Source organism: Pagrus pagrus (assembly GCF_965226575.1).
Source record: "Pagrus pagrus genome assembly, chromosome: 1".
Lineage (NCBI taxonomy): Eukaryota > Metazoa > Chordata > Actinopteri > Spariformes > Sparidae > Pagrus > Pagrus pagrus.
The window spans coordinates 31,808,357-31,834,340 of record NC_140185.1 but is presented as its reverse complement, the minus strand read 5'-3'; the positions used below and the strand labels follow the sequence as shown (position 1 = coordinate 31,834,340).

Below are 25,984 nucleotides of genomic sequence, written 5' to 3'. Positions count from 1 at the left end.
CGTTCTCACTCCCAACTTGTTAAAAAGTGTCAAACTATGATGCTCTACCTACTCCTCTAGCGTCAGTTTTGCACGTGAAGGACTCCAAAGTCAATTTAGCAACAATACGTAATATGCAACGTCTGATTAGACTTTCAAAATAAAGCTTGCTGACATACAGTTCACATATTGTGACATATGATGGCTTTCGGACTGTTATTAACGTTGCCAAACTGGCACGGTTTGGTTGGGTTTAGGCACAAAAAATAGTTGGTTAGGTTCTGGTGCCAAAACTACTTGGTTAGGTTCAGGAAAAGATCATACTTGGGTTTAAAGTAATTGCATTCAGTCTCGTAATTTACGTAAATTGGGGATTACGTCTTTATATATGCCAACTCACTTACGTTACATGCTGTAACTTAAAAACAAATCACTCTTGACTCTCGGAGGGTGTTTAACCCATCCAACCATCCTGACCATCCCCTACTACTGTACTAGGAGGGCAGAAGAAGTGGCACCAGAGGGGTACCTACAGCATCAAATGTAGAAGCATACGGCCACTGACGAGGCTGCTGTATTTAACGCGTTGGGAGTGAGAAGTGGCTGAATTTTCTCACAGCCACGTCGCATTGCCTCATTTCTCAAAGTACCATCCTTCCTTTGAAATAAAGTGTTGTGATCTCTGTATAAGCTATTGGGAGTCTGCCTTCAGGCAAGATTCGGTCCCTATCCTCTTACCTATCAGAACATGTCAACCCATAACCTTTGCCCTAACAATAAAGAAATACTTCAGATAGAATGAAAAAGATTGAGAGACAGATTTTTGTGCCAGTTTTTCAACAAAACTTTTCAGACATTTCAGACTTAAGACATTAAGTGTTAGTTTGGCTGCCTTTACCTGAGGATTAACATCCATATCAGCACCAACTGCACCTTCACCAGCTCCATCAGGCATAGTCGAGGGACTCACTATGTAATGAGTGTAATAAGCTGCCTTCTGTCTTAGAAGAGTAGATGCTTAAACACATATTTCAGTTACAAACTCAATAAAAACTACAGCACACATTTGCAAAAGACCATTTTCTTAGTCAATAATGCCCTGTGTATTAACTAGTCCCTGTAGTCTGGGCTGCTATACAGCAAAGTGTGCACTTACCTGCCTTCACAGAAAAAAACAAATCCCTAAAGCAGTAGCCATTTCTGGCCTGATGATGCTAAAATGAGATCAATTATAGCAACAGGCAGGACAATGTCCAGAAAAGGTACCTCCACAGCATAATCCAAGTCTCAGGTGTCCACTTATTTGGTCAGTGTAACACCATGGTTGTTGCTCTTAGTATTTCTCTCAGCTTAGTCTGATACAAAACTGAAATGGCTGCTGAATTCCCTGAACTACACTGTTCCTGCGCTGGTCCTTGAACCGCAGCACGATTGTGAGGCCAGCAGCGAGTAGAAGTGGTATATAAATGCAGTACATTTGCTATTTTACTGGTTTCGGATTCAGTAAAAATACATACAATGCTTCTGTGGAAAAGTGCATTTGACCTTCTTTTCTTAAATATCATGTAAACATTGAAGAAAATCTCCACAGAACTCGCCTCTATTGTTTCTCTTGAGAGTCTTTTTACTTTATGGCCATTTTCTGAGTGCACTTTGCAGTATTGGTTTGATTTTCTAACTAGTGGTTAGTGAGTCATCATAAATTACCAAATCATTAAACACAAACACACTGATGTGTCCTCAAGGGAGTTATGTTAGTGTACTACCAGCAGGTGCTGATGACTCAAGGGAAAGCCCCATCTTTGATTATCATGATAGGCCATAAATCACAGTCGGTTAGATTAAATTATTGGCTCACCTTTGGTAGCGCTCAGCCATGCAGCAAGTTTAAGGGCCAAACAAGCAGGACCCCTGCATCCAAATTATTCACCTCACAGCCTCGGTAATCATCTCCAGGCCCAGTCACACTACTGGCCGGTGACTCAATACATCCTCTTATGAAAGTACTCATTGTGTCATTTCACGGCACTTCAAAGCAGTGTCTGTGCAGCAGCACACTGTTGTCCAAAGGGAATACAACTGAAGAATAGTTTGAAGTGCAATCTTAGGCATACAACAAAGTGAGTCACTCTCTAAATCTCTCTGTCAAGTCTCACTCACTGCTCCACTCCTGTCCAGCATTTCATCTTTTCATTTCTCTTTGCTGTTTTGAGGTACAATAACTCAGCTGCGTCAGGATGAAGCATTAAATTAGAAATCCTTTTCAACAGGTGATGTCCTTTTTTTCTAGTTTATATTTTTTTATGATACGCCTGAGAGCTTTTGGCTTAAATTAAACACTACCGAAGGAGCCCGCACAGCATCGATAGCATATATAGACTCAACCACATAGAAAGATAGAAATACGTATATTATTTATTTATGTTTTCATGTTTTATGTTTGTCACGAGTGCTGGCATCCAGCAATTGCTTGGAATCTCTCCTTCCAGACTATGCGGCATTTGCCCTGATCCTGCTCTCACCCTGAAAGGATCTGGAAAGTAATTTTCCCATTCCTGAAAGGTCATTTGAGAACCCAGTCATGTAAAAGATAGAGTTTATCATGTGTCTGGGTTTCCTGTCCCTATAAACAACCAGGAAATGGAAAGTAATAATTCTTGACAGGATGGCAAACCTGTCTGAGATGGGTTTTTCCATGACATTTGAGTATCATTTGCTGTCCTCACGCTTCTTTCACTTCTGCAAATATCATTTCTGCTGTGCTCATGTGGGTGGCGCAGACTTGTTTTACAATCTGAATTTGAATATGATTCATTCATTGCCGAGTGCGCTGTATTTCTCATCAGAGAAAGCAAAGCACCGGGGCTGTTTTATTTTACAACATCAGAGAATCTGGATTAGTCTTTGATCCAGGGGAGTGCGTTGAAGAGGCAGCCTGTTTGTTGATTGTCCACTGTTGGAGAAACTGCAATTTAGTTTGAAATTGCACACAAGACCACACCATTGGATCTCGCCGTTAATTCTTCCGTATACGACGCACAGAATTGATATTTTTGCAGACAGCTGAATTATTCACAGTCACAGTTATCTGTCTGTTTCTGCACCAGTGGAGATTACCTATTACCCTTCGACTGAGATGTTTGGTGCAGATGGAGATGTCCAATAAACTCTGCTTAGTGGTTGGCTTATTGCACTTTACTGCACAGCTTTATCACTTCAAGTTACGTGTAGACAAACACAAACATTTGTCAAGGTATAATATTTTTTTGTCCAGCAGGTGGATCCTTGAAGAAAAAGTTTTTTGTAAAGACGAAATCACAAATTATGATGAACCTGCTTAAATTAGCACTATAATTCAAATCCTGAACTCAGCATCTATAACGCCTAAAATGTTACAGCAATGACCAAAATGCACCCAAAGGCCATCTCTGTTTGAACAGTAAATGCATTTGTAGATATTAATATTCCTTCTTAGCATAGCTTCCTGATTGAGTCTTGTTTTGCAATTATTGTGCCCTCAGAGGAACTTGGACTTCATTTTTCGCTTGCCCCCATATGTTTAGCGTTTTGGGTCCAACATGAAGGCTCGTGGATGGGCCCGGGGCCTTTCGCAGTGTGGCAGATGGTGGATTATCCAAACAAGCGGACAAATTACCTCGGATTCCCCTCTGTGCCTGGCCACTGTTGAGAGCAGCAGAGGACCCAGCAACCAGACCTGCCAACAGTGGGTCAGCTGGCACCGAGGGCTGCTCCCACAGTAGCTCTGTCTCACTTCCTGGCGTCTTCATCTTTCCCCCTGTTTTCTTTCGTTCCCATTTTTCACTGTCTACTCTTGCTCATTCCTCTCTCCCACTTGGCAAAGTCAGCACAAACACATTTTGGAGGGCTTTTGTTTCAACACAATTCTCTTTCTTTGTTTAGGTGGAGATTGTTCATGGCCTTGATTTGAGGATGATTTAAAGTGAAGTCTTGCAGATGGCTCTTATTTTGATTGATTCCATCTCCCTTTGTTGCTACCTGCAGGAAGCGGTACAGTTATGATGAGAAGGCCAACAAATGGCCCATGTTCAACCAGAATCTATTGTTGGAAAAACAATACAAACAACCTAGTCGGTGCGATTAGTTCTGCTGTGCCCCATTTTTAGCAGAGACGCGTACAAGGCTAATCTCGTTTACCTCGCTCGTTTCTAGCAAGCAATGTGTCACCTTCTAGAAAATGTTCCGGACAACTAATCTGCCATTGTCATACAATAGACCTTGATGGTGATAAATTATGCTTTTAGGACGCGAGTCTTAAGTCTTAATAGTGATAAAATGCCTCTTTCCTAATTGAATTGTCCTGTGGGCATTACACGGCCCATGTAAGTGTATCAAGACTGGAGCCAGGGAGGCTGAAGAATCTCGGTGGTCTGTTCAAATAGACCTCGAATGGCTAATGAATGTTATTAATGAAGCCTGCTAATGCAAGCAGACAGCCATTCAGATTTAGCAGTTTCAAGGGAACAAAACCGTTATGATGGAATAATCCCCCCTCGTCCGCAAAAACTGCATTATCTATTTCACCCATTAATGTTTTTATGCATGAGCTCTTGGAGTCGTCGATATTTTTCAGCCGCATCTGCCACTCCACTCCTTGTGTCCTCGTGAGCCGGGCTCCCCGTTTCGCAGACTGCCAGCGGAAAGGTCAGCCATCATTTAGCCGGCGGAGAATGAGTTTGCCGATGCCACATCCTCCGCAGCGTGTCCACAAGAATTTATACAACAGCGGTAGAAAATGTCAGTACATAGAGAGCATGGCGATAAGGCGCTTCCGACATTATTCCTGTCTACCTCGCTGTGATTTAGAAGAATTAGCAGAGAACAACCTCTCAGCAAACAAGCGTAGCGCGTTGATGAATCGTGTTGTGCTCTTCTGGATACACAGGGACAGGCTATAATGCCACTCTGCACTTTCTTTGGCTGTTATGTGTGAAGGAAAGACTGACAAGTTCTGGAGAATCTGAGCCAGAAGAAATCAGCCCCTCCTGTTCCTGACAGGATTCTGGTAGCTTCCTATGTCTCAGCAGGAAGTGCGAGAAGTCAGACTTCTGAGTCTTTCATCTCCACGCCCAAAGGACTGGAGACCGTTGCCTCTATATGTTTAGTAGGTCGTGTCGTACACTGGTGGAATATGCTGCCTTCATGTTTGTCAGTTTGTCTCTCTGCTTGTGTCTGTCTCACATTTCACACACAGAGACACATAAAGCCAAACAAACACAGTATAGACTCCAAACTCCCACTCAGCATAAATCAAAAGTCCCTTACTCTCTACTGGAGTTGGCAGAGTTTGCTCCCACCCTCCCGATCCCCACCCCCCCAGCTAACGTTTCTTCATCTGCCTAATTTCCTGTCAGTCCCTTCGAGACTCTTTCTCAGCTAAAATATGTTTTATTCATTGGTGAAAACAGAGAAGGCAAGTTAGAATTACACTTGTCAGAGGTTAACAGCACAACTGCGCTCAGCAGAGAGATTATGACTGTTCGACATTCAGCCACCTCACCAGTGTGGAATCCAGTGTGTGTGTGCTCCCTGTAGAGAGCGGATGAGCAGCAGTCGGGTGGGAGGCAGCAGGTGCAAGAATGTGTTAGCTGCTCTGAGCTCGATGGGTCTTGTCAGCCCACCCTTGGCACACTGTGGGGGAAGGAGGCGGAGGGCGTATGATCGGGGCGACGTGACGTACGTCCATGGGCGTGCGCACGGTTGGCACCTGTTGGTATGCGCCTTGTGTGCCGTACGTGCATTTGCGCCGGTAATCCGGCCCTCAGATGTGTTCGTGTTACTGTATTTGTGTGTGAGCACGCTGACCTTTCTTCAACATAGATTTGTATGAGTGTAGTCGCCCACACAGCTGGAGGAGGAGAGAAATCCAGCTGAATACCAGGCTAACAGCAGATATGCAGCCTCGTGAGGCCCTGACGTGGTATTTTAGACCTCATAATAGATGGTTTTAGCCTACGAGGTGGAGATTTTAGCGTGTATGTGTGTGCGCATACGTTTGAGTGTGTGAATAATTATGGTAGGAAAATGGGCGGTGTGGTATTCCTTCCGGATAGCATGACGTATAGAGGGAGATGGCTTAAATCAACATTGGCATTCCTTTACGAAACATGCTCGGCAGCTGCTCATAACCCTGTGATAACACGCTCCCTGCCCTAGTGACAGAATGAGCTTCACCCTGCTCAACAGTCGGGCTCTCTGTGTTTTGCTTGCATCCACATTTTGTGAAAGGGATTTTGGCAATGAAGAAAGGCATTCCTGCTGGGGTTGAAGGAGGCGGCCAAACCACATGCAGGATGATTACACTCCTGAGGGAAACAGCGGATGCAGTGGGAGAATGAAACCTAGTCGGGCACATCAGCACTGCATGTTTACTGCCTGCGCTTACCACCCTTACCTACTTTTAACCATAATTAAAAAAGGTTAATTGTGTGCCTGTTTGAATTCCCTGTGTTTCGATCACTGTGCTCGTTTTTAAAGTCATCAAAGAACAGCTTTCCTAACATGTACACACACTTTATTTCTTAAGCCACAAACTTGCATTGTCACATCAACTTGTGCCTCTGCCTCAGTGGTGTGATCCATAGCTTGGCACTGTTGTCAGCCTCCTGCTGTGATTTTTCCACAATGGCAGTAGCACATTATTGGATCCGGGAAAGTGGATGAGGCAAAGATTACTCACTCGGCATCATCCATTTTTATTGGCGTGAGTGTTTTTGTGGGATTGCCATTGACTTTTAACTGCTGGGTACAAAGATACTCCGTGGGACATTGCCATGCAACCCCCGAGCACGTTCCCAGTCAGATGTTAATAACTATTCTGCAGTAGTGACACTGCTTTTCCCAAAACACTGCGCTGGCAGAGATCCCTCTCAAAGCCGTAGTTTCATTAGTAGGGTTTTTTTGGGACTTGGGCTATAAAAGTCAGTGGCATGCTGACTGATGTTTGGCAGAGGTTCCCGAGCGACTAGTGGTGCTGCTGTTGCTGCTGGCGAGGTTGGTAGAGGGGCCCACGTGGCACACTGCAGCCACATGTCTGGGGCCCAGCCAACAGAGAGGCATCATAAAACTCAGGTATGTGGCCTTGCACAGCAGCCACTGACATAGTCCTATTATTACTGTGTAGTCCTTGTTCAGCAGAGAGCACTAATGAAGGCAGCTGTGTTTATCTTTACGTCATCTTATGTGGTGAAAGTCTTTTTTTTTACTTTTACTGCTTTTTTTAAGTGTTTACTACATTTTTTAGGATAATTATTTGCATATTGTTCTTATGATATTATCTGTTTATGTTATGATCAACCCACTTTGATTAGATTCTATCTGAGAAACGTGATACTGATACCATACAAGAACCTTTTTTCTTGAATACTGTTTGTTGTTGTGGTGGTGATATTATTTGTATAAGTTAGAGTTACTTTTTTCTTTTTTTTTTCTTTTTTAAATCAGGTATACAGCACACAGTAGTTAGTAGGTATTCACAATTGCTTCATTTTAGTAGTCAACAAAGTAGTACATTTTATCAACCAATAACAATGATCAATTCTCATCAAAAACATCTCAAATACAACCAGTAAGTGGCTAACTAATATGGGCAGGACCAACCTTAGGGGAAGGTAACAAAGCGGAGTCCTAGATTGGCTCTGAAAGGCTGTTTACAAATGAGCCGCAATCTGATTGGACTAAAGCCACAGCAAGCTCGACTGAGCTGGAGATGCTGTTTAACTGCAGTAACAACGCGACTGCTTTCTTGCAGGGATCACAGGAGTCTTTCCTTCTGAATACCTGAAATTCTGTTGATTTAACATGACATGAAATGATAGCTCAAATTCTCCAGCAGCAGCTAAAGTTATGTCCATCTTTCATCTTTAGAAGGCCATCTCAAAACTTCTGAATAGTCCACAATGATGCACTTTAGTATTGGTCTACAGCTATGCACACTGACTAGTCAGGTAGATGAATGTTCTATTATTCTGTGAAACGCCTGGTAATGAAGATGTAAGTATTTCAAAAGTAATACGAGGTGCAAATGGAAAATTGACAATCAGTCAGACTATGGAATCTGGATCAATGATGTCAATCAGATATCTGATAAGTAAATTACACCAGCATTGGCACCCGATACGGATATTGGATCGGATCCGTCCCAGCGTTGCTGGCGTTAACGTTTTCACGTGGGGACAACAAACATGAGCGACAAAAAAATCTTTATCACATTACATGAAAATGTTATCTTAAGGGAACGGTCGTGTAAATTAGCAGCCTCTGACGGGAAGAGAAGAAAGAAATCAGACTTGTGCTGCAGATGTATCATATTTCCAGAAGCAATCACAGCGATCCAGCCTTCAGATATTAAATATGCTAATGCCAATGACTTTTCCATTATGAGCTTATATTGGCATCGCAGTGCTTTAACCTGAGGTCGCTGCGGAATAAGCCAAAAATCTTTAACACTAATTCCCAGACACCATCAATCAGCAGCCTCTAAACCAGTCCGGCTCCTGCAGTATATAAACTACAGTATGTGATATGTAAGGATGGCAATACAGCTGGAGGTGTTAAAGGCTTTGCTCATTAGCCGGTAATATAACTAGCTTAGTCAAGGTTTACATTGCAGCTTGTTTTTTTTTGTTTGTTTTTTTTCATGGGTAATCAGTTTTGTTTACAAGAGCTCATTTTCTACAGTGCGCCCACGGGGTCGATTTGCATCCGTTGTTCAGTCTTGAGCAGTTTTTTTGTTGCGTGTTTGACTCGTTAAGGAAAATGAGCTCGCCTTTATGGGACAGCTCTTTGCAGAGTATGAATAAAGCAAATTTGCAGAAGGTTTGAATTATGAAGTTCATTTGGAGCGAGGCTGAACTGATGTTTGAGTTGTATTTACATGCTGTCACAATGCACACAGAGCACCTGCTTGCATGATTTGTGTTATGTCACTCAAGTACACATCTCTGTTCAGCAGTTTCAGCCTCAGTTGGCCAAACAATATGAATTCACAACAGTATCTCAGTTTCCCGTCTTTTCTTTTTGCTTGCTGTTGTGTTTTGTCTTGTTGACTCCTCAAAGACAGGTTCTCAGCAGTATTGATATGTAAGCTCTACCCATGAATATTAAAGCCTGTTGATTAACAGTGAGCCAAGTGAAAAAGCTAATGAAATCTCAGAAGTGCATCCTCTGTAAGAATTATGCATCATCCCATGCAGCGTTGTCAAATATTGACTTAAATGCCAACAAGGGAGCTAGAATTTTGATTTTGATTGAGAGCCACGAAATGTCAGGGGTAAGACAATGTAATGAAATAACATGAATGGCAACTGAAAGGATTTAATAAAAACAAAATTCAATACATGCCTGTCACATGCCTGCTGCAATATTTATGACAGGTTTATGGCCAATAAACAAATAAGAGGTAATAACCAGCGCAAGCAGGATTTCCTAGAGCAACAATATGCTGAAACGTCTTTTGTGTTCACATAATTTGCGACAGTTTTTGTTTCGTGTGAATTTTTTTGACAGGAAGGAATATAAAATAAGCTTCTCACAGATGCTAAAAATCATTCTCATCCAGAATAAAGGTTTTCCATAGCTGCCATGTCTGAAAACTCTTGTTTTGTAGTAATTGTAGTAGAAAAAACAACTCGGTAAAGTACAAATACTTTTTTAATATATTTAAGTAGATTTTTTTCAGATATCTCTTCTTTACTTCAGTACTTAATTTTTTACATTTTAACACAAATATCTGTTACTTTCAACTCCTCACATTTCCAAAACAAGCGTGTTACTTTAGTTTTATGCATTTGAGGTAAATATTATTTGTTTCATTATTTTTATTTTGCGTCGTTGCACACCGCCTTCCCAACATCACAAGACTGATTTCATCAGGTCATTTCACGCAGCGATAGCAAGACAAAACAACGTACAAGACATAACAAGAGGGGAAAAAGAGAGGCAGACTCGGATGTAGAGAAATGTTGTGTATTGACAAAGGCAGCGACATGGATGAAAATGAACCAGGCAGAACTGCCGACAACACTGGAGCAGATTCTGAGAAGCAGGACATTCCCAAACCATGGCCTTATTTAAGTGAACTGTTTAAGTAAACTGTTAAAAGCCTGCAACTGCCCTCCAGTTAGTCAGTATTTCTACTTTTACCAGAGTCAAGTATCTTTACTTCTACTTTAGTAAAGACTGTGCGTACTTTTAAGTTGTGCCAGAAAACCCTCCTCTGTATTATCCCCCATGTCCTCACAACGGTGCAGAAGAAAATAATGCAAATGACCATCTGCTACTCTGTGTTCGTTCTTCCAGTCTGTACTGCATGTGGACAGGACTGCACTCATCTGCACCAGCGTGGAGCTTGGTTAGCATATTTATGCCAACTGGTTGGCATATGGGTGAAATCAATGAACAATGGGTTTTTTTCTTCTTTCTTTGTTTTGGCTGCAATGAAAGAATTAGATGCAAACATGCGCGTTGGCTCGCACATATCAGAGTGTGAAGAGGCCTTCACGTTGTGTCTGCTTACCTTAGCTGTGTTTGTAAAGTTGTGGCATTACAACTAGATCATATTTCACGTACCTCCTCCTGCACCGGTCCGTCGGCCTTGTCAGAGGGAATCAGGTTGGACAGAGCTGACTGGACTCCAGAAGCTTCTCTCCAGGTTCACTGATGTCTGATCTAATGGAAGCTGAAGAGGACAGACAGCATAGGCACTAACACACCTACAGCAGCAGCACTGCACACTTCCTGTGCAGCTCGCTGCGTACAGTACTGGAACACAGAGACGAGGACCAGAGAGGGAGGACATTGTGAAGTGTATCATATTCATCATTATGCGTAGAGAGGGCTTTCATGTTTTGTTTTTTTGCAATGTGCACAGAAAGCTAAGCCGGAGTAAACAACAATACTGCCTCAAGCTGTAGCCGGACACTTATACAGAAGGCTTTAATTATACTCTGGGTAATTGCAGTGTCTCATATCTGATAGTTGGACTGAATACAGTGGATGTCAGACCTTTCGTCATGTAGTATCATCTTGCGTGCATGTGTGTTTCTGTGAGGAACATAAAACATGGAAAACAAATGAACATTATCCAGTGGCACATTAATGAGTTGGAGCCACATGTCTGGCTGCAGTTTTTCCTTCTTTTTATGTAGGGAAACATAATCATTCAGGATAGGAGAATGCCTTTTCTGATTAGGCTTTAAATTGCCGCTGCCCTCAGATGATAAGTTAATGTTCCACGCTGCAAATTCATTTTGGCAAAATCATTTTATTCATTATATTTGTATTTTCAAGAGAGTCCAGTCTGGATTTAATCATTTTGTGAGCCAAGGACACTTGTTGCCTTCTACCAAGTTGAGCACCATATTTTGCAAAAGCAGACACAACTTTTATTGTCTATTAAAATGTATGTAACTTTCAATATGTAACACATATGTTTATATTATTATGCTGGACATTTGTAAGTAAACACATAATGTTTTTTGTTTCAATTATTTTACATTGAAAACTCTATAAAGATAATGTTAAAAAAAGTGTGTGACTGCCGCTCACAGAAATCTGTCCGCGTCGCTGATTCAACATCACGTTGAGGCTTAACCTCTCCTGTCATATGAAAGGCCGTTAGTGTTTCCCATTGTTTAATCTGTGTGCGGTCATGTTGTGTTTTATATTCACTCAAACACCGGGTGACGAGGATCAGATCGCACGCGATCATGTAAACAGTGTTAGCAGCTTACCGTGGTAATCCACCCTCACTGTATTTACCTGCTCCACGTATAGTCATGTGGGGAGCACCTACCAAGAGGCGGCACTCATCTGAAGGTCAAAACAGCACACACGTAGAGAGAGAGCGAGGTCACTGCTGTGTAACTATTTGCATTGCGAGGGCCCCGGCTAATGCGCGCTTCCCAGAGGACATGCACGTCCTCTGGACTGGAAGGATTGGTAAACAGGTCACAGTGCTGCTCCAGCCGAAGTAGCCATCTCCGATAAAGGGAACAAATCAATACCAGGCGTTTCGGCAGCGTCTCCCTATCTGTTTCCATTTTAGCCCGAAGGTTCAACTGCTTTTTTTTCCTTTTTTTTATATAATAATAATAATAATTATGTCAGTCTGTTGAACTAGTTACACTATTTTTTCTAATTTGCTGCAGTTTCATCTTCATTTTATGCTCAATATGCCTCATAATGAGGCTTGACTTTGAAGTTCAGGAACAGTATGAGCGGCATTATGCTTTATTTTTTAAGTGCTCACGGGGTGTATTTGCGAGAGCCTCTAGAGTTTAGATGCGCGGGCGTATTGTGAATAGTAAAACTGAGGTCGTACACAGTTCAAGTTGTGTAATCTTTCCACTAGAAACGATTTTCTGCTGTTCTGTGTTTGTAACCCAGTTTTCTGAGTAAAATATGTCAGCGTTTCAACATGCATCCGTCTCCCCGCTAATGAGAGACAGCCCAAGGAGAGTACAGCGACTGTCAGCTCCACTCAGCGTGGAGGTGATAGAACTTAATTTCCCGCGGATTCCTCGGCTGCGGCTTGTGTCTGCATTGTTGTGCTGCGGGGAGAGATTATCGGATTATCGCACAATAAGGAAAGATGTCGAAAAAAGTGGTTAGATGTCAAAGTATGAGATTTTTCCTACTCGCAGCGAGGCGCCTGTCTAAGTGTGCAGCTGTGTGTTGGCTTTGTTTGAGTCTGAGCCTCACAGATGGCGGTTGAGAAAGTTAGTTAGCGATCCAAGCAGCAGGACGATGTTGCGCTTGCAAGTTCAATTCCCTCCAGGCTCACGACAATGTCCTTTCAAGTTAAAAAGCATCCTTAACTGAGCCGCTTGTCCTTCATCTTTGTTGCGCTGACATTCGAAAAGCTAAAGTGTACATCCTGATGGCTGCTTGAGTTCATACATACATACATGACCTCTGTCTGACTCTTGTCTTATTATACCAAAGCTTTTACTACAGTGTTCCCCTTGTGCCACAAATAGGACTCTTCACTCTCATGTCATCCGCTTCTCAATTCTATTCTCTTTCCAACAGAGAAGAGTAGATGAGCAGCTTTGACATCCCCCGGGGGGATGTGAGCCGGTTGAAGGTTGAAGCAGTGAGGTGGTGGGGGTGAAAGTGGGCCTTTGCTTGAGGCCTATCACAATAAATGGGCTATTACCCCCTGTGGGGAGGGGGCATGAAGTGACTATACATCATACCCACGTCCTTGTGTCATGAAACTGTCCTTTCCCCCTCCTCTGCGACCACACAGGCAGATTAGGCATCATGACAAGAGGCACTCACCTGCACTCTCTGACTCCTTTCCTTTCCTTTCCTTTCCTTTCCTTTCTGTTTATCTCCTCGCCCCTTCCCAGAACCAATCCCATTCCCATGCTGTCTTCTCCTTCCAGCAGCCATACACAACCTGAACTCTGGGTGCACTCTCCTCTAATCCACTGGCAGACTTATCTCAGCTCTGGAACAATAGCCACAGAGCGGGCACAGCTGAGAGCCGAAGCCTGCAGAAAAATAGCTGCGCTCCCACAAGACTGTGGGACCCTCTGCATCCAACAGCGTCAGCCAAGCAGCCTGTCACTGCTTCACATTAAATCCTCCTCACGGCGTGTCGGGGAAAAGATTCCAGCTTCTGTGTGTTTGACTGTCGTCCAAATGGAATTTCTATTACTGCAGTGTAATCGACGGCGCGGGCGAATGACTAATCGCATCTGTACTTGGTGTCGCCTTGTCAGTGTGCTGATCTACTGCTCGTCTTTTTGTTTGTTCACTGCGGAGCCGCGTAAGTTAGCTGCGAGGGCTACTTTGTGATTCATGTAGGTGGACGGGCAGCTTTCCAAGCTGCTGTTCTCATTCATCTTCTATTAATGAGCTTTCACCTCAGTCCTAACGAGCTGTTATTGCAGTTGCACGCTGCACAGGAGCTAGCGTCCATGCAGTAGCCCTGCAGAAAAGGGCAAATTATAAGGCATTACATAGGTAAGGCATTGGCATTGTAACACAGTGAGGCAGCATCAAATCACCGGGGAGTCCGTCAGGGGTGTTACATCATGCCATGTTAAACAGCAAATCCAATTAATTGCTCATTACTGGATGCCAGACTTCGTTAGTCAGCATTCTTTTCGATGAAAACAGGAAGCTCAATTCCATTAAGCTCGTCTGTGTTTAGGACCTGACCTCCTGCTGTTTCTGAAAGGTTGAATTCAGCTCCTGTTTCTGGCCTGTTCTGTTCTAACCTGAAACCCTAATGGCACTAGGGACGGTGATGTCTGTCTGTCAGTGGGGATGATCCCCTGACTCCTCCATCAGTGCCACTATGAGGATGACATCTATGAAATATCTTGACAACTGGAAGATGGATTGCCGTTACGATCAGTTGGAATGACTGCGGTGACTTCGGTGAACCCCTTGTCTTCCAGTGCCATCAGCAGGCCAAAGTTTTCACATACCTTGTGAAATGTCTTAACATTAACATGGTGGATTCCCACCAAGTCATGCTATAGACATTCCCAGAAGATGTTCAGTAGCAGCTCTTTAAAAAATAGTTTTTTATTTAAGAATGTTGACAACTGTTGAGTGGATTACCGTGACATTTTGTACAGGCACAAACCCTGCCTGACCTTTAATGGTTAACATGAGAACATGCAAAACTAAGATGATAAACATTACACCTGCAAAGCAACAGCATGCTAGCATTTTATATCATTATTAGCATGCTGACTTGAACTTTTACCTCAAAGCTCTGTTGTGCTTACATTCAACCTCAAGGCAGGTTGATGTGTGTATAAGTTCAGTGTAGCTCTCCTCCTGCTGTGAAGACAGGCAGCCAGAAACATGAGCAACAGCGATTACGGCAACAACCAAGAAGCTAGTTTGAAGTGTTCTCAGGTGAAAACGATACGGAAAGCTCCTTCTGTTGTAATACGAGTTTCCAGCACTCATGAGCAGTGGTCTGTTAATAATACTGTAACTCACAAGTCACCTAACGGTTATTTTCATCGGTGGTGAGCTTTCAAGTGATGTGTGTTCATTAGCTGCTGGATGTGGAGAGCCCTTCACTGATGTGCATATTTATTATTCTTGCCACTCGCTCTCTTCTGTCTGCCTCTCCCACTCTCTCTCTCTTCCCATCACTCTCCTCGACTTCCTGTCGCAGTCTCTTTGTTTATTTCTCCCTCTGTGACAAACTTGCATCACCTGCCTGTCTCTAATTTTCCATTTTACCCTCCCTTTCTCTATTCACTCGCCGTCGCTCTTTGTCTCTGTCTTTTTTTCCCTGCGTCCCCACTGTCTCCCACTGACACTCCCCTCTCTTCCTCTCCCCCCCTCTGTCTCTGTTAGTTTGTCTGGCTTACTTCCGTCATCGCCCGCCTCCCTCTTGTTTTCTGCTTCGTGTTTGTTGTCTCTTTGGGCTTACTCTCCCGCTCCAGTGAGGGAATGAATCCATATACATGTCAGCGTGGTGTGGAAGACGCTCTTCAGCTTCTATTCCCTCTGGCCATCTGGGGGAACAGCAAATTTGCACATACACGGGTGCTCACACCCACACAGGCATGCCTTCACTACATGTGACCGGGCTGCACAGACAATTCAAAACTCCTTCCATGCTGTCCATAAACAAACATATACGCTTTTGTGGCTCGTTTGAAATACACTTTAGATAGTTTTCCTGACATTAGTTAACAAAGGCAACGCCGCGCTGTGGGTCCCTTTCACCATGTGTCATTTGTCTGTCAAAAAGTATGGCTTCCAGCTGAAGCAGAAAGGCATTATAAGAAAGCAGAAACCGAAAATAGTGCAGAAACACCCAAAATACTCGCCTCTCTGGGCCAAGCATGAATAGACTCTGTCGGAGCCTTGGCCTCCAGGCTTCCCAAAAGCATACATATATATATACATGTGTCTGACAGGCAGGCAGAGGCCTCACAGTGTACCACCACAAGTCTGGCACAGTGTGAGCCAGGAGAAAGAAGAAGACGGAGAGAACAAACAGCATGGCTGCTTTTGTTCTGTCTACAGGAGGCTGTGAAGACGCAGCAGCACACAGACACACAAGCACACACACACATCCCCCTTGCAGATGGACAAGGCTGTCATGGTTACACCAAGACAGGAGCCTGATTATACAAATCAAAGCTTATTGATTGCATACACAAATTGTTTCTAAATATCAAAGTACGGAATGTTGAAATTACGAGAGCTGTAAAAAAGACATGAAACAGAAGTGTAAATGCTAATTTATTCCTTTTGTCTTTGCCGCTTTTGTTCCCTCAAAACACTATGAGACATGAAATTGAAATTGAAAAAAGGGGCGAGATGTGAGCACAAAGCTGACAGGGTTGTATTGTCTCCGCTTATCGAAAACCGTTCTCCCAGAGGTCTGCGCGACAGTCGGCGACGAGAGCCTCCTCTCAGCTCCGCTCGCTAAGCGGAATGACACTCAACAGCAGGCCGCCACGGGTCAAGGAGCAAACACCTTCACTTGTCAGCCGGCTCTCTGACTGACACACAATACCTGTGGGTGGCCCCCAATATAGCTCAAATCCCTGACTGCCGACGCGAGATCGACCCTGTTTGCTCTTCGCAGACCAGGGCAATCAAACAGAATGAAATCAAAGGTCGAGAAAAGTCTCACTGCTGTGTATGAGCCCTGCTGCAGGGGGTTTGTTAATCAACCCAGAAGCCTTCTGATATGTCTTTGTCATGGAAGAAGCTAAGCAGATGGCAAAGTTTACTAAAATACATTTTAGCATGAGTAATCATGAGCTGCTCGGCACCAAGGCACTAGTTTAATAATTAATCAGAAAGCATCTGCTATATCATATATCTCTTTTAATGTATTGAGCAGTGCAGAGTTACCATAATGTATATTCGGTGTCTGCCTGTCATGACAACTTTTGTTGCTATTTAAGACCTTTTTATGCCACTGATATAATGATTATATAAGTAGAGCAATGGACTTCAAATTTTTAAAATCCAGACATTGCAATTGGAATTTGAAAAAAAAACCAAAAAAAAAAACGTAAATAGAATAAAACCACACAACGAAAAAGATTTTAAAAAAAAACTGCATTGCACCCAAGTGGTCGAAACCTTGCTAGTTGTTCTGGCATCATGTTGGTGGCAGTCTTAACAAACACACATGTAAACACAAGGTCAGCTAGAATTATCAAGGTGTAATATAAATACATCACAAAGTTGATAAGATATGTACGATAAGTCGACAATGCAAATATGGTGACAAGCTACGTTCAGTACTTTCCTTCACTGATATTTTCTCATGTTGTTCTGGTACACTCCATGGATCCACTGTGCTTATAACCGAGCTCTTTGAAATGATAATAGATACACAGGTTTAGGATTTCTTTAAGAGTGACTTAGCTGGCAGAGCAACCAGAGCAAATCCTTGAAGCCTGGGGATTCTCTGTCCATTGTTTTCCCGGGGTGTAAAGTCAATTGCATTTAATCCTTCAAGAGTGCACAAGAGATCCTCTCAATCAAATCCAGATATTCACTGTGCTTCTGCAAGCGCCTCGCAGCAGCGCATTCTCTCTGGCTCAATAGGAGTGGGTGGGCAGCAGTCAACCAGAGAGGCAGATAAATGTGTTTGTTCCTTTACATATTTGAAGCTCGAGCCTTGCAATGAAAGCACACTCATGGATTTGTTTGCTACTTTCTTGCAAATGCAATCACTTCTACTGTTCGGCAATAATGGAGAAGGAGGGCGGCTCAGACTGGAGTGGTCTGGATGATGAGGGCTAGATGGCCCGGTCAGTCCTTGATGTGCAGCAGGATGCGGCTGCCAGGTTGGTTGCAGTTAATGTTTTTTGATTAAATCCAGAGCTCTCTTCCTGCCCATGCACCGCCAGGGTAATATACCCAGCGGGCCCTTCCTGGAGTAAGTGGAACAGGAGCCTCCCCGGATTTATTGCAAGGAACATATTCCTCTCTCTCCCATAGGATTGATCTCTCTAGCTCATGAGCCAGAGTGAAAGATGATAACAAAGACTGGATCTGTCGCATGTTTCTCTTCTCACTCGCATGTGGAAGCCTACATTCGACTGACTGGTGTGCTTTGAGCCAGTCGGTATCCATGTCTTTCCTCATTAGGGAAAAATGGTTTGTAACTGGAATGCAGCTGTTCGGTTTCCAGCAGTATGCCCTGCTGCCCCCCCACACGTCTTTATTCGTGGCACTAAACAGATGGTTGTGGTCAGTGCTGCTGCTGCCGCTACAAGACTGTTGAAACCCGGTTGAGTGCTTTCTAGAAGTTTAATTGTTTCTTGTTTCCTAAAAATACTTGCAGTGCTCAAAACGTTGGTGCAGCAACGCATTCTTCGTAGCTGCATAGATGATCGAGGAATTTCTTGAGTTAAAACGGGACAATGAATCAAACAGTGCGAGCTTTTCAGGGTCTGAATGTAGGGGCTGTAAAAGCCAAGTGGTCGAGGGGCAAAAAGAAAAGAGAGGAAGTGCAGCATGTGGACAGGAACTCCGATATCCGGGGAGGGGGAGGTAAGAGGTACATCAAGGGAGGGTGTGGTGCCTGACCTCTGATCCTTGAGGGAGGCTAGAGGTCAAAGACAGAAGATAGGCTGCAGCTGTGTTGCAACATGCAACCCCACTGTCATGCCAATCACTGTAATTTGCCTAGACAGACGTGTCCCCACCCACTTTACCAAGCATGCCTTAACAGGAGCTGACAGAGAGAACTCAAAGTAGGAAGGACAGAAGGAAACAAGGAAGGAAGGGCGGTTTGAACGAAGTTAGAAATTAAAGAAGTCAGTGGAAGGAAGGTCAACAGGGCCCCCTATCTCAACACACGAGAACTCATTCTTGGGAGCGAGCACTGAGTCTCAATCAACCGCAGCAGTTTATCGGAGGCAGCGTGCCTCCAATTAAAGGGCTCTTCCCACAAGGTTTACTCACCACCCCGCTGCCCTCCTCCCCTCTCACTCTCATTTAACCCCCTCTGGAAACCTCCCTTTGCTTCTTTCACCATCTTCTACAGCTATTTGTTCTGCTGCACAGGAGGTAGGACCTAATCATGCCAGGATCTCGTAATACCAAGTCTTTTAACTGCTAGATCAAAGAGTGCGAGTTTGCCTAATGCAGGATTACGCTGAGATACAGGACCTGGCAGTCTCACCTCACTCCACCCCTCCACTTCCACCCTCACCACCGGCGGGTAGCTCCATTAGGCTCAACGCATTGCTCATTTTTTCCGCAAGAGCTCCCTTGGGCTAAGAGGCAATTATGCAGTAGTGTGGCATAATATTTCATTCTCTTCACATTGCATCACTCTACGGTGGTGCTGGCCACTAACAGCTTCATGTGGCCCAGGAGGAAGGGTGCAGGCTGCTAACAACTTCATGTGAGTAGGGGGAGATTGGAGTGGGGAGGAGGAGGAGGCGGAGGAAAGGGGGAGAAGAGGAGAGTTCTCAAGGGCACGATGCTTCATTAGGAGTCAGGTCAGTTTCACCTGCTTACATGCAGAATAAGAGGGTGTGCATGCATTTTAGTTTAGGTCAGGTGATGTTAAGCAGATTTACAAAATAAAATACCTGAGTGCATGCACTGTATTTGTAATTCTGACCTTTACGCACACATTTATTTATAGAAAATCATATTCAGGCTACACGGTTTTGTTTTTTAAATGGTAGTGTTTTACTTTAGTTTTATCAGAGATGTGATTCTCAAAGCATCTTTCAAATGTTTGAGATAAGTCGAGGCCAGGCTCCCCTCAAGGCAGCGTCTGTGTTATCCATGATGTTATATGTCTAAAGAAGATAGTATTGACACGTCAAAACTCCAACTACAGACAAGCCAGACATCTGGAAATGTTCCAACAAGTATTTACTGGTACATACAGGACGTGCTATTCCCCAGCTCAAATCGAGTGAGTTCCCTTCGGCATTGTGCGAAGATTGAAGGTGGAATACCATGTCTTTTTCGCCCAAATACTATGAGAGATAAGATCCGCACCACATTTAGAGACTAGTAGCGTTTTGGTCCAACGACTTCTTCTCTTCTCTGGCACTGTAAGTCCTCTCTCTAGTACACCTTTGGATGATTGGCACATGCTGCAAAGTACCTGCTTTTGAAAGGTTGAACTTGAGGCGGTGTTTTAGTGTTGAGGAAGGGAAAGTGTTCATTTTGCATACGTAGTCCAACCAGATGGTCTACGTATACCACATCCCATTCAATTTTTTAGTCAGATTGCTATGAAGTCTTTGGACAAACAGGAAGGCTGTTTTTCTAACAGCACCCTCAGGGCAAACATGTTCAGCCCGACCACTGCTCAGGCTCTAAGAATGGCTTAGTCATCAGCATATTGTTTGTTTTTCTAACACTTGAGCATTACGTTTGGCTCTAATGGAAATTGCAGCCTTCAGGGACTGCTCGTGGGTTTTTCAGACTTTGAGTTGAGTTCCTATTTTAGACTTCTTTCAGGAGTCATTGAAGTACTTTCCACACATTGTAAGAAAAAGACGATTTAGGGCCATTTAGGAGGACCTATTGGCAGGAATAGAATAAAACATTCCTAATTTTGTTTTCATTAGTGTATAATCAGTGAAACTGAGAATCACTGTGTTTACATTACCTTAGGCTGAACCTTTCATTTCTACAGCTATGGCTCAGACTTGACAAACCAAACACTGGCTCTAGAGAGGGTCCTTTGGATTTTTAGCGACTCACGATGGATATGTGTTGGCAGGCAAAACATACCTTCTTCAGTTAGAAATGAAATACAAAAATACCATAATCATCCAAATTGTGACTCATGTCACCGTCCCCATATCTGTCACAATAATCGCACTATTATTATTTTTTTTGCATATCGTTCAGCCCTATTTGAAAGAGACATTTTAATGTTGAATTCAGCATCATAGAGGAAACAACGTGAGGAAGAAAATCAGTGCTTTTCTCTCCTCCTGTGTTCTGACGGAGCAGGCGTGTGCAGCCCGGGGCAACGCTGCTCAGCTCTGTTGTGTGATTTCGCTGTACTCAGGGAGGTTACACTGTGTGCTTTTGCAGGTGCTCAGCCTCCCAGGCCGCCCCTGTTCTCCCCTTATTTCAGTTCTCTCTTCTGCCTCCCACTTCTGTCATCAGTTAAGCAACAACTGTCACCATCATTCACTACTTGTAAAGAGGGCCCCTTCTTAACCACTCAGACATCCTATCAGCATGCAGAAATCTTCTTTTTGACTATCGAGTGGCCAGCATACATTGATGTTGAGAGTCCTGTGAACCTGTTGGTGCAGCATCTGTAGCATCTGTAGCCACCTTATGTTGTCACTGAGTCTGGCAATCGCTTGTTAAATGTTGTTAGTGTGCATTTAGGGTAGTTTGACTGGGATGCATTCGCGAACCAGCACAAATTTTTAGCAAATTAGTTCCGTTTCTCCTTTTTGTCCATGCTGTCCATATATTGTACAATGCCCAGATATTATTTATTACCAGCCATAAAAACTTTCAGGGTTGCTGGTCTTACAGCTGCTTTCTCATTTTAAGACGGAACAAAATAAATTCAACTCCTTAGCCTGATAGACAGCGTTATTAGTGCCCTTTAGCCTGCAAACTAATGTCATTTGCAGTGAATTCAGCCATATTATAACAAGGATGCAAGTTGCTCAAACTGTGAATATGAGCTTTTTTTCTCCATCTCTCAGTAAAATATGTTGAAATGTCGCCACACATTCATCACTTGCTTTTACGAGAAACAGCAAGTCAGGGTTTTCAAAATTTGTTGCTATTGTGTTTTGTAAGTGCATCTACAGTCATAAATCCTCGTTTCTCATATGCTGACGGTGTTCTGCCCCTCCGAGCCGTTTTCATCTATAAAGTTTTATTCCAGAAGCCTCGCATTAACGGCCAGTCATTCTCCCCGTTTGTAGAAATACGATCCAGCGGACGAGCACCCAAGGAGGGATCGGTGAGGCAGCTGCCCCTGTACGACACGCCGTACGAGCCGGCCGAGAACGGAGGAGACTCGGACCCCGAGCGCATACGGTGCCCCAGAGAGAGCCGGCTGCCTCAGGATGACGAGCGACCCCCTGAGGAGTACGACCAGCCCTGGGAGTGGAAGAAAGAGAGGATTTCCAAAGCCTTCGCAGGTACGACAGCCTGACACACTGAGACACTAGACTGAACTTGTATTATGCCATGAACTTAATGTGTGACTCAAGGAGAGCTTGCTAGAACAAATCAGTAACATGCTGCAGGAAAAACTTTGTGGACAAACTTCCTGCCTTGCTCTTTCTTGCAGAATCTGAATTTGTTCTTGAAACAGACAGAAAACAAGCTCCCTTCAACTTCCTGTTACACACTGTTAGCGCTGAGACAATGAATCTGACCACCTGAACGAAGCTAGTGTAGTCATGACTGCGTTTCTGTAAGGGTTGCCTTATTTAAATTTCAAGCTTTAACATAATAGCATCTTAAAGTGTTTATCTTCTGCTTAACTAACCCAGGTGATGGCTTCTATCAGGTTTTAAAGGCTCTGCTGCTGCTGCTGCTGCTGCTTCTTTAAACTCTCTTTTAACTCTTCTTTTTTTTCCCCTCCTCTGTTAAATCACCCGCCAAGTTTACTTGCAGGTGTCCAGTCTACCGTTTGCTGTTTTGATCCAGCTGCTGCCTGTTTAAACTTAAGATGATACCTATGCTGCTCAGGAAGGCATGATTGGTTGTGCAGGTGCATGTAGGTGCAGGTAGTCATTGTGGTTTGAGGGCTTCAGCATGGCTAACACAGCCATAACATCAAACAGGGCTGTTCCTGGAAAGAATACGGCTTTGGAATATAAATATGCAACCCAAATTTAATAGGAAAAAAAAAGAAAAGAAAGAAAAAACCAAGCCTTTTAACTGACACAAGAAAAGAAACTCACCAACCCTTGACTCTATTTTTCATCGCCCTTTTTTGTCTTTATATTTTTCTTTTTTATCCTTGAACAGCTCTGCTTTGTTATGACTGCATTAGCTACGAGGGCTCTGTAAGTGACACTGGATCAGGTCCCCACGGAGGAAAGGACTGCACTTCTAAATCTCTCACAGGTACCATTGAAGATGGGGCTGGGGGAATGTCTCTTTCTGTATATTCTTTTCAGAATTTGATGCCTGAACCTTATTTCACTGAATCTTACGTTTTGGGATTTATTTTCTTCAAAAAATCCTCAGATTAAGTTTGTTGTTTGCATGTTTTGCAGGTTATTAGCAGTCGTAAGAATTACCTAACGATGCAAAAGTGAACATGTGAGCCCTACATTTTCAAAAGCAAAACTACCAGTGTGTTTAGATCACCCACTTACAGTAAAATGCAAACGCTTAGAACATTTTCTTGATTTGAATCACATTATCAACAAGCTGCCAGTGTGCTTGAAGTGGACTTACAACATCTGTAGAAATACTCTTCAAATCAGCCTGAGTGTAACAAGTGCAATATGTGCAGCAGCACTTGTTGGTAGTGAGAAGAAGGGGTTGAAGTGAGTGAATCTGTGTTGATTCCTCCACCTCTCAAGGTGTGGTGCAAAGAGAATAATTAACTATGCAGTGAGAAAAACACTGATATACTGTATTTCCTTCTATGGGGATGTTTTGCACAGCTGACTCATTGTTAAGTGATTTCTGCGGTACTGCCTGGTGCATAAGCACACACTGTGCCCCCCCCACTGCTTAAAAACACACAAATAAACAGACCAACCAACCAGTGAACACACACCGCCTGGCTCTTGCTGAGGTGCTTTCACAAACATCTGAATAACCATGTTTCATAACGTTGTAGCCTACGTGTACTTGTGCTCGTACATCTTAAGTCCCCTTTGATATCTGACCTGTAAATAGTTTTGCAGAGCTTTGTTTGGTTTAAAGCTCAGAAAAGTGTGTCTCCCATGATATCATCAGGATGAGTGAATAATCGATGAGTGAGCAGTTCCCTCTGTAAGTACAGCTGAATGATAGAAATATGCCGGAGGCTCTTTGTGGTCTACAGCTGGAAAAATAAACGCCAAGTTTGTCATTTGTTTTTCTACGATTGGAACTGTAATTGAACTTTATACAAGTCTAAATGTAATCACACGGAGCAAAATGAAAATAACAGACATTTCCTTCTTCATGATTCGATCATATTCTTCTGCATTTATTTTTATTTCCCTACATTTCCTCTTTTGTAGTCATCTTTTAATTTCCCTTCACGCTGCTGTGGAAAAACACAGCAATGCATTTACATGACATTACAATGAAGCAAAACTGATTAGAAACGGAGAGTATGAGGGAAATGATCCCTGACGGTGCGCTGCTGCTGTTGGTGGCTGTTAAAGATGGACTCACAAGGAACTTGGTTAGAGATTTGGAGGCAGATCACAGGATTTTCACACGGTTAAAGAACCTTCTCACATCTGTCAAAGAGGATATTTATGTTAAGGCAGTTTGGAGATTTTAATGATTTCTACAACTGTTCTTTTTCTGTGACCGGATGATTTGGAAATGTTCGTCACAGAAACACAAATTACTTGTGTGTCTTTTATAACTTTTTTTGCTGTTCTTCTGAAAATCTAATAAATTCAGCTAGTGAATGGCTGCATGTCCCGCAGCCCTTTTTCATCTCAAATCAGCCGCTTTTGGAAGCCATCAACATGAATTCTGCCAAATTTGTTCTCTCTTTTCACGGTCCACATATTTTCAGTGGGGTTAATGCCAGGACTTTGGGAAGACCATTTCAAAAAACAATTTCAGCTTGATACAGCCATCCCCAAAACCAACCGGTTTCATTTACATGGAAGCAAAAACTAGCTGTCGCCATCAAATCTGGTTTTCACATGCAAATAATGTAGAAAGAGTACAAAAACATTTCTTTTGTCTGCTTGTTTTTTGTGATTTTTTTTTTGTGATTGTGACAAAGAAGTATATTCAGTCATTCTCTCACAATAGAAGAAGAGTTGTAGAAATCATTCATATCCCCAAACTGCCTTCACATGACTGTCCTTTACAATTTACGGTAACAATTTACAGCCATTATACAGCGAATAATACATATTTGGAAGCTTTGATGTCCAACATTGTGTAGCCACCTTCATAGACCATGAACAATAGAACAAATCCAGGGACAGTGAGGCAGCAGTGGATGCATTTTCATTTAAGGACTTTTTCTGATTTTCAACTGTTCGCCCAATATTGAAATTGCGCAAAATTTGATTTTAATGACTCAAACAATATCTAAGTCTCTTCTGATGACATCATCAAAAAGATCCTTTTTTTAACTAGTTTTCCAGTTGGCCTATGTTTGTAAATATCAACATTACAATGATACTTCATAGTTGGTTGAGTTTAGCATATTCGATGCCTCCCTGTAGTCAAAAATGTGTTTTTCTTCTCGTGCCTACTGTTGAATATTTGATCTTCACTGTGTAATGAAGCCAATCCTGTGCCAATATTCAACATACACACGTGTGATGTGCAAACTTGCGCCTCCATTGCAGGATGGACCAGGAAGTAGGAGACATCTTGTGTCCAGCAGTTACAAATTCTTGCATATTCATATATTCTGGAAATTTTAATGAGACTGAGTAGGCGCCATTTCAAGTATTTTAACATGGTAATTATCCCTTTCTTTCTGCAAAAACCATATCAGACGCACATAAGAGATTTTTTTTTGTGTGCCGTGGAGGGGATCTTTAAGTGTGTGTTAAGTCTCTTATGTGGCATTAAAAGGGAGCGAGCTCATGAATCTCATTTGTGGGGGAAAATGAGAAGAGGCTCAAGGGAGTATTTAGTGCGAACCTGCAGCTAATGGGCTTACCCCTCTGTACCAGCCTACTGTACATCCTGACTTAAAGATATCATCCTGACTCCAAATGGATGAATGGTTTGTTTTTGAGACTTCAAAACTCAGTGACATAATCGGCGACATGTTCGGATGGGTTTATTTTGCAGCGTGATCGCAGTTCTGACAGGCAGAACAGGCTCAAACTCTGTC

The 25,984-nt window shown here is 43.1% G+C and overlaps 1 protein-coding gene across 5 annotated transcripts in view; it reads left to right on the top strand.

Annotated features, from left to right (window-relative positions):
- Positions 1–25,984, top strand: part of shf (Src homology 2 domain containing F) — a 101,408-nt gene that overhangs the window by 49,212 nt on the left and 26,212 nt on the right. For 3 of the 5 annotated variants that reach the window (XM_084361338.1, XM_084361336.1, XM_084361335.1), the window contains exon 3: positions 21,912–22,130. In XM_084361338.1, coding sequence (XP_084217464.1) covers positions 21,912–22,130 — 219 coding nt within the window. Of the gene's footprint in view, positions 1–21,911; positions 22,131–22,968; positions 23,068–25,984 lie in introns of all 5 variants that reach the window. The other 2 variants (XM_084361337.1, XM_084361339.1) reach the window with 1 other exon arrangement.